This window comes from Notolabrus celidotus, chromosome 5 (assembly GCF_009762535.1).
Source record: "Notolabrus celidotus isolate fNotCel1 chromosome 5, fNotCel1.pri, whole genome shotgun sequence".
NCBI lineage: Eukaryota > Metazoa > Chordata > Actinopteri > Labriformes > Labridae > Notolabrus > Notolabrus celidotus.
In genome coordinates, this window is record NC_048276.1 from 30,399,093 (window position 1) to 30,408,662 (window position 9,570).

The window sequence follows — 9,570 nt, forward strand, 5'->3', positions numbered from 1 at the left end:
GAGCAACCAGTGTCTAAATTTAGTTCAGGGGTAGTTCATTTCTACTGGTCTGGTAGTGCAGTGCAATTATTTTATTTTTTCTCCATACGTCACTGACCTGATTTGCACAGTCTACCCGGGACTTTAGCCCGCGGTTCAAACACAGACAACAATGGGGGCACAGGAACCTTTTAGTTACAAAACTCTTGGTTGAAATGCACCTTAAGTTTGTCTTCATATCTGATGTACTTTCTCTAAAATCTGTTACAGAATCAATCTTAAATATCCAGCAGCATCTGAGCTCTTATTGTGGACAATGTGTTTGGAAAGTCTTGGTTTTGGTTCATCAAGAATATCGACTTAACAAGGATTAAAACTGATCAATAACTGATCATCTCGAACCCTCGTCTCTCCTGAAGGAAAGTGAAGCATTGTAGAGATGGATGGTTTGCAGGTTTGCACCTGACCTTTTGGCAGCTCATTTAGGAGTATACCCCAGTCAAGTGTTTGTTCTGTGTGCGTGTGTGTGTGTGTCATATTTCACCCGCTTGTTTGCGAGCCCTCGGGGATAATAGTCTGAGAAAAGCGGCTGTGCTTTGACCCCAACGGTGTGGCTATAGAGCAAAACCAAACACACCTGCGGGTCGAGAGCTTCAACCTTTTCATATGGAGACATTTGTACTCCACCACAACACATGCACACACACACACACACACACACACACACACACACACATATAAAGAGCGGTTAACTCCAGAAACAGGATATTGTCAGGCTCTGATGTGGGATTCAGGATTAAAGAAGTCTTTCAGGTTCAATCGTTTGGCAAGAAAAGCAGATCCATATACCACGATTGTGTTTAAAGACTATTATCATCCACACAGGGATTAAAACAACAGCTGTTTGTATTAAAGAGCATTCTTTAGATAAATCATTGCTTGAAACATCTCAATGAAGCCTTACTCGTCGGCCCCTTTTATTGTCTTGTCACCATGTACCCCCCTATGCTCTTTGGACCCCTCACCCTGCTAACGGCTGTCTCTGGGTGATTGATGGTCGATAGCAGATAGCTCCTGGTATTGATTAGGCAGCATCATAAAAGCATTATCAGGGCTTACATTGCTAATGAGCGCTTGATGATCCAAGCACTAAAAGGCTGTCTCACTCCCATCATGGGCTGATAACAGAGCACAGAGCAGGACTCTCAGGCAACTTAGGAAACACCTTTCTATTACTATTTGTCATGTGACACTCAGCTACACAGAAACACAGACTGTATAAATAATGGACGTAGTATCTGTGACGTCACCCATCTGTTCTGAAGCACTGTTTTGAAGCCAATCGTCAGTGGGAGCCGTATTGGAAATGCTGAAGTCAACCTAACTTAGTATGAGGTAAAGAGCTGGGCTTTGAGCCTCCCGCCTGTCAGTCAAGTCAGTCATGTCCTTTTTGGGGAAAATCTCGTCATCTTAATATCTTCTGAACTGTCGCGTTATAAAAAAATTCCCCCCCTGGAAAGTGTGTGTCAATAGAAAAATGAGCTATACAAACTGAAGCAGTTTTTTGTACCAGGCTGTAAACATGTTTATTTCTGCTGTAAAGATCGTTTTCTTTGAATTGGTTTGTATGTGGTTTCCTGTGTTTCTGCAGCCAGCCTCTAGTGGACGCTCAATGAACTGCAGTTTATAACACTTCCGCATGAGCTTCATATTTTGAGAACGGAGGTTGCTTCTTGCACAAAAACAGTCATCTCAAAATGCTTGGACTGCCATTACGGGATCAAAATGATGCTGAAGAAAGTTAAATTTCCTTGAAAACATCTTTAAATGATGAACTTTCAGGTGACGATATGTCACCAAAAGAGATGCCATCTTAACTGAATCAAAAAGAGGACCCCTTTCACTTTGTGCTTATACCTACTTTGATTCTCAGACATTGTTTTTCACTTTTGGTTGTTGTCATGTGCATACCAAAGGATTGATGATAAGCTCACTGTTTTGGCACAGCACAGAAACGTTTGGGTGGAGCAGGAGAAGTGTCACATTTGATTTAATGGGCTTCTTATTCGTCAACAGTTTGAGTTCCTGTTCCATCTCTTTTTAAATGTTTTATCTAGAGCAGTGTAAGGAAACATTCGGGTGATGCAGCTCCAAGAGGCTGAACATTAGCACATGCAAGAGTTACAAATATAGCTTGCAATTTCTTAAAGTCCTGATAAGATTTCTGTGTGGTTCTCAGAGTTTGAAGAGTGAAACATTTGCTGGGAACAAAGGAAATTTACAGAAAGTAGGAAAACTAGACATTCACAGATGTCAGATGAATCTCTAAATACCTCATGCCTTTGTGATTCCTTTGATTTTGCTCACCCATTTATGGCGACAGGATACCTGATTCTTTAGGAGTAGGGGCGCAGAGTCGGCCCCTCTCTCTTACCCTCTCTTTTATCTCCAATGGAGGACTATCACTCTGTGAATTTGATTGCAACCTCACTGTTGACTTCACACAATAGTTGTCTGACACACTGCACAGTGAGATCTGTTCTGACTCTTCAGCGTCATGAAAATGAGTGACAGGAAAACCCTGAGCATGCACTCTCTCACCCACGCTGTGAACTATTTAAAGATTCTTAAATACTGATTATCTAAGTTTAGAAACAGCTACACAGGTTGTTGATGTTGACCCACTGTCAACTCGCACTTTCAGGTTTAACAGCAGTCAGAGAACCACAGAATTGTTTCCAGAGTTGGTGTCTTCATTTGCTCTCACTATAAGAAACATTTTTCTCACCAGTGTTGCTGAAGGCATCTGGGGCTGACATAACTGCTTCTGTGGGGCAAGAGCCGACAGACATCAGCATTCGACACTGGGATTAATTTGTGATAAATGATAACTGTTGGAAAAAATATACAGAAATAGGACCGAGGATGTGAGACAGAAACAACATGTAGGGTTTTATATATGCATCAAGTTATATGCATGCTCTGATTGGGTGCACAAAAGAGAGGTGTCAGGGTGGGTGTAGGGCTGGGCGATAAGTCAATAACGATAATTATCGGGATATAATTTTTCTCAAATAAATATAAAACATTTTTGATAAAAATGTGATATAAATAAACCTGTAATTACACCCTCCAACCACTTGAAAGTGGGGGCAGCTAATTTGCCTTTACCACTAGTTGCCAACATTAGACGGAAGAGGAAGAGGGCACTGAACAGCCAGTCATGTCACAGGGTGAGAGGTAGGCAGGCTTAAAGTCATTTGGAGGGAAATCTAAACAGTACAACTGAATAACCGTGAAGCAATCACGGCACTGTGGGAAACACTAGTACTCTACTAAACTGATACACAGAGTACAATTTGATATTTCTTTGTTGTAAATCTAAATCAAATTGTGCAAATTATCTGAACCTGAGAAAAAAAGTATCTACAAATTTGAACTTCACAAAAATCTCTTCTTACACAAAAGACCTGCTTCCTGTTAGCAACGTCAAAAATGATGGATTCAAGAAGCTTACAGAAACTAAATCCAGATACAAACTAACAAACTGTCTGGATTCTTCAACTTCAACATCTTTAATATCCCTCAGCTCTAGGTGGGTGTACGACGAAGGGATTGGCAGAATGTAGCTGAATCAGTGTTAGTTGACATTTCCGACAGCAAGGATTCTAAGCGAGGGATACATATGACCGTTTAAAAATGCCAGGATGACATTTTTTGACAAAAAATATTGCTAACACATGTACAAGATAATATCTGTAGAGACCACTTTGCTGACAGGGGGCAACGAATTCAACACAAGTCATCAGTTCCTCACTGGAGCTTTAAGAGTTTACAAACAATTAGCGTCCATCTTATTTGTAAGACAATTTACGTGACTGCTCTAACTCCTGTGTCCCTCTCTCTGTTCCAGGTGAGAAGCCGTACCGCTGTACATGGGAGAGCTGCGACTGGCGCTTCGCCCGATCTGACGAGCTCACCCGACACTACAGGAAACACACCGGAGCCAAACCCTTCAAGTGCATCGCCTGCAGCCGCTGCTTCTCCCGCTCCGATCACCTGGCCCTGCACATGAAGCGCCACCAGAACTAACCCACACTCACACACACACACCTGTACATACAAACACACACAACCACACACAAAACGGTACCTATGCATGACGAACACCTGCGCTTCATTCAGGGAGAGATACAGAACCAAAATCATCCCAAATCCAGCGTCTGACAAGGCGGATTGCCAATCTTAGTTTGGGATTCTGGGGTGGCCAATCAGATTGCAAGCAGGCCCACGCCGCCCCTCTGGACACGCCCCTGACATTAAGGCGACATAATCCCCTGCACAGTAGAAGTTGCACCACATTGACAGATCCCTCATCTCCCTCTCTGGCGAGGGTTTTTAGAAATCAGGTGAAGAAGTTACAACAAGAACCGGCATAGCAAGCTCGAACATGTTCTTCTTCTTCCTCAGTTAAAACTGTGCGTCTGCTATCTCTCAGCGCTGTGTTTGCAGAAAACTTAGCACCAGAGCTAATGATCTACCTTGAACTCAGATGATTTGGGTGTCTGCTATCATCCCTGAACAGATGTTGATTTATAGCGTGCACTGATCCGACTCACACAACACACACACACACAGACTCACAAACACACACACACGTCCTGCATAGAACTGTGGTGTCAGGCTCCTACCAAGCATTCAGGACTTCTTTTGATACATCCTGGACTCACTCTCACCAACATGAACTATTTGTTCATCTACAAATCTGCTGCCAACTTCCTCCTCCCCTTCTTCCTCCTCCTCCTCCTCATCATCACTGTCGTCTCTTTTATTTTTGAGGTATGAACTCTAAGGAGGCGAGTTCTCTTTCCTCCGCCCTGCCTTTGTAAATATTTGTTTATAATGTGTGTGATCGTGTGTCTGAGAATACAACGAATGTATTGAGATTTATACTTGACATTTTTTTTATTATTAACCCATCAAATGTTAATATGTTGAGCAATGTCAAACGTCCTTGCGATATAATCTCCCTTTAAGAGCCTTGAGGAGAAAAAAAGTAGAGGAATAATCACCCGACACAATCTGAAAACCCTCCGTGGAAAAGTTAATAATCACCTGGTTCTGCTTGTTTCAGCACAGGTACTACCTGTCGAGCTCACAGCCATTTGCCAATGTTTGTATTCATGACATTACCTGTTTCCACAGCGACCAAGCTCTGACGACAGTTTGTGGTTTGCTTGTAGTTTCAATACAGCGCCATTTTTCTCTCCTGTATTTGTTCTACACTCCGACTTCAGAGAGACAGGCGAGGGTGGATAGATGTGTTGCGTAATCACTCATGATTGTTTTGATGCTCTGGGTGCAGGCAGGTAAACGCCAACTTAATTGCGTGACCTGAGATGTCAGCTGTTTGTTCTATGAGCTCTGAAGGCGTATGCTTTTCAGCAGCAGCAGGGATGACAAGAGAAGAAAAACTCTGCACCCTACAAATGTTGAGTTGAATTCTATGAGCTGAAATCATTCAGAAACTTTAAGGAAAGGATTTAGAAATTGAAGAAAATATTTATAAATATTTGACTGACTGAATGATATTAATTTTCAGAGATTTGTCCCCCTCCTTGGCCGACTTTTTTTAACGGTAAACTTTAGATAAACTTAAAACTAACGTTGGGAAAGTTTGAGGACAGGGTGGTAAACACAAACGTTAGTTTAGGTGATTAACTAGAAGTTAAATGTCTTCCATCAGAGCTAGTACTGATCAATCTCACATTTACCTCAGAGCTAGAGAAAACCAGAAAACTGGTTTGGCCATTTTACAACAACTAAACTCCTCAAACACAAGAGCAAAAAAATATGGTTTTATCTTTAACGTGAGAAAGAAACTCGTGAAACTGGTCTGCGACTTGTTCTCCAAAGGGGGAGCTGTTTGGTCGTTGTTGGACGGACTCTACAATCTGCCATCTTATGTAAAGACATGTAACAGCAGCAGAACTTTAAACCTGTAGATGAGATGTTAACATCGCCCCCTACAGGTACGAAGAGATGTCTCTGCAACTACATTAATGCCACCTGCAGGACAGTCATGGTACGGTTCAATATTCATTAGCAGGGGATTTCCATACACTTAGCAATGAATTCACTTCTAGAACTTGGAGGTGTGTACTCTCTATTTTAATGTGAATACAGTAAGTTCAGCTTGTGGCTCTGCAACATCAAATTTCCACCAAATAATTCAAATGAAATTTTGAAACAAGCAAACTGCATCTCCACGAACTAAAACTACAAAACAAGTTAGAATAAAATATTTTAACACCGCTCATTTCCTCCAGGTGGCACTCCAGAGTGTTTAGATTGATGCACAGACTATGATCACTTGTAGATGGCACTGTTGAGCACTTCCTCATGTTCTCCAGCTGTTACTGTTTTCACCTGAAGGTGGCATGTCAGACAGTAATCGTAGATCTTAAATTTCTGGATGATCCCAGCTGTTCTTTCTTCACTGCTTTTCTAATTTCTTTTAAATCAACAAACTGAACAAGCAGATATTGAGGCTTTACATTTCTTCCACTGTCACATGTTTGAGATGTCAGAACATATATCTTTATTTAGGTTGAAATGACGATCACTGATCGACCTACGTGTGTCCAACATTTGTCCATGTAGAGGAAACACATCTTTATTTCAAACCTTTTTTCTCCTTTAAAAACGTTTCCCTAAAGAGACGAGTTCTGTCTCCTGAGGAGGGAGCGCTGAGCTCCCACCGTGTACATACGTGTAGTTTAACAGAAGACTTTGTAAATATTTGTTTGTTTTATTTCCTATTATAATATTAATATTTTTTTCTTTTTTTAACTGATGGGATTTTAGATCGGTTGCATATGAATGCGTGTTAATTTTGTTTTGATACTTCATGAGTGTGAGAGATTTTATGTGCAAATTCACAAGAACAACGATGGTGTATGTTTTTCTGTTTGTGCAAAAAGCTGCAATGAAACAATAAAAGCATTCATAAATAACTGATTGTTTTCTAGTTTCTTTGCTCCTGAAGTTTTCACAATAAGTCAACGTGCTGTTTTTAATAAATGTGTCAGTTATGAGTTTGTATAAAATATGGACGTAGTATCTGTGACATCACCCATCTGTTCCTGAGAGCTGTTTTGAAGCCAATCGACGGCAGCAGCCATATTGGAAATGCGGAACTCAACCAGGCAGAGTGTGACAGCGTTTGAGCCTCTCAGCCAACAGCTATGTGTTCCCGACCGGGAGTCACGTCAGTCATGTCCTTATTTAGGCAAAAACTCGAAATCTTGATATCTTCTGAACTGTCACGTTAGAAAAAATTCACCCCCCGTACAGTGTGTGCCATTAGTGAGGTTAGCTTCGTAGGGCCAAGCCGTTTTTTGAACCAGGCTGTAAACATGTTTATTAATGCTGCAAAGATTGTCTTTTTCCCATTCATGACTGTGGTTTCCGGTGTTTCTGCAGCCAGCCTCAAGCGGATTCTCGATGTATTGCAGTTTATTACACTTCCGCATTGGCTTCATAGTTTGAGACCAGATGTTGCCGCTTGAGATGAACCCAAACAGACTACAGTGTATTCAATAAATCAATCGATTTATTATCAAACTATCTTTATTTGTATAAAACCAAATCATAACAAACATTATCTCAAGATGCTTTTACAAACAGAGCAGGGGTCCGTTTCACAAAATAGGTTTAGTGAATACTCTGAGTTTGTTAACCCTGAAATGAGGGAAACTCTGTGTTTTCCGTTTCACAAAGGGAGGTAACTCAAACCAGAGAAAGAGGGGTAACTCTAGCCTGTTTCACAGAGGGAGGTAACTCAAACTCTTGGTCAGTTACTGTAGTAACAGACTCTATGAACCTAATCTGGTCGGGACCAGGTTTTTCTCAATGAACCTCAAGTTTCTTGCAGGCTGTTTCCGAAATCGCCTACTATACTAGCAGTACGTACTGATATGTCCAAAATTCAGTATGTAGTAAGTAGTATGTGAACAAGAGCAAAATCTGGAGTATGCCAAAACTTCCTGGATGTCTACTGATTCGGGAAAATATCTCAGTGTGCATCGGACCAGTCTGCCTCGCGTACTGTTTCCCATAATGCACAGCGCTTGTTCTGCTTTTTCTTTTTCCTCATTTTTTGACGGGAGGAAATCTGTTTTTGGGTGCTGTGAAAGTTATCAAATTACATATAAATCACTTCCTAACATTTTAAATCATAAATGGATGCTAAATAAGCATTTTATTTATCATCTTCGCCGTTGTTTACTTCCGCTTTCCGAAACCGGATATCCAGCGAAGTCTGGCTCAGCATGCTGCATGACAGATCGGACAGAACAGTCATACTACATACTAAATTCAAAAGCAGTATGTAGTAGGCAATACCAACTGCCTACTACATTAGTAAGTAGTATAGGCTGATTTATACTTCTGCGTCGCCCCTACGCAGCAGGGGCTGATGCGGACATGAGCCCCACATACTTCTGCGTCGATGTGTCCGTGTCGCGCAGTAATTCTCCGCCGAAACGCCTGAGGGCAGTGTGCTCTCTCTGATAGCCGGTCTCCTACTTCCGGCCCGCTACGATCTCTGTTTACTTTTCCACATCGATTCAGAGCGTGTTATGCTAATCTACAGCTGATACATGTTACTGTTTATCGTACAGACATGATTACATGAAGAATAGAGAGGAGGACATGAAATACACGGCCGATGTGTGGCCAATGTCCGGGATCCCGGAAGTGCTGTGAATGCGGGAAAGACAAAGCCGCCGAGCGGACCAATCACAGGGCTTGCGGTCCGCGTCGGCTCTACGCGGAGTTACATTTTGGAGGAGGTGCACGTCAGCTACGTGCGTAGGCCTCTGCGTAGGTACGGGAGCTACGCAGACCTACGGCGTAGGCTACGCCGTCAGTTCGACGCAGAAGTATAAATCAGCCTTATGTAGCAGACCGTTTCGGAAACAGCCTCAGTCTCCGCCCCCTTTCAGCCACACACGGTATTTGATTTCCTCATTCATTCAGTCGGCAGGCGAGTGTTGGCGTAGCGTATTACTGCCGTCTGTTATTTAAATAATAATTCAAAAATCAATCAGTAGGCCTATATTAGGTGCCAACTTTTTTCACTAAAATGGCATGTCCTTTTGTTAATGATCCCGTGGATGAAGGTGCAGCATTATTGCGCAGAGAATTAAATATTCGTCGGGAGATGATAATCAGACCGCGCATAGATGTTTTAGCATTTCTGGACAATTATCTTTTTGAGCGGTACCGTTTCACTTCACAGTCGGTCATCTACATGCACAACCTAATCCGTCCGTACATTTGCAACATTACCCACCGTAGTCGTGCTCTTACATCCCAGCAGATATTGTGTGTTGCTCTGCGTTTTTTTTGCAAATGGGAGTTTTTTGTATAATGTTGGAGATGCAGGGCACTTACGTAAGGCCACTGTATGCAGGACGGCAGAGCAGTCAGAGACACCATATCCCGCATCCACTTCAGAGATTAAGACAATATCATCACCACTACCACCACCAACACAGCAGCAGTCAAATAAAAACATAATACAGA

General features: G+C 42.0%; 1 protein-coding gene across 2 annotated transcripts in view; it reads left to right on the plus strand.

The window, feature by feature from the left end:
* klf5l (Kruppel-like factor 5 like) overlaps positions 1 to 6,995 on the plus strand; it is a 29,045-nt gene extending 22,050 nt beyond the window's left edge. For both annotated transcript variants that reach the window (XM_034683144.1, XM_034683145.1), the window contains one exon: positions 3,893 to 6,995. In XM_034683144.1, coding sequence (XP_034539035.1) covers positions 3,893 to 4,071 — 179 coding nt within the window. In that variant the 3' untranslated portion in view covers positions 4,072 to 6,995. The remainder of the gene's footprint in view (positions 1 to 3,892) is intronic.
* The last annotated feature ends 2,575 nt before the right edge of the window (positions 6,996 to 9,570 follow it).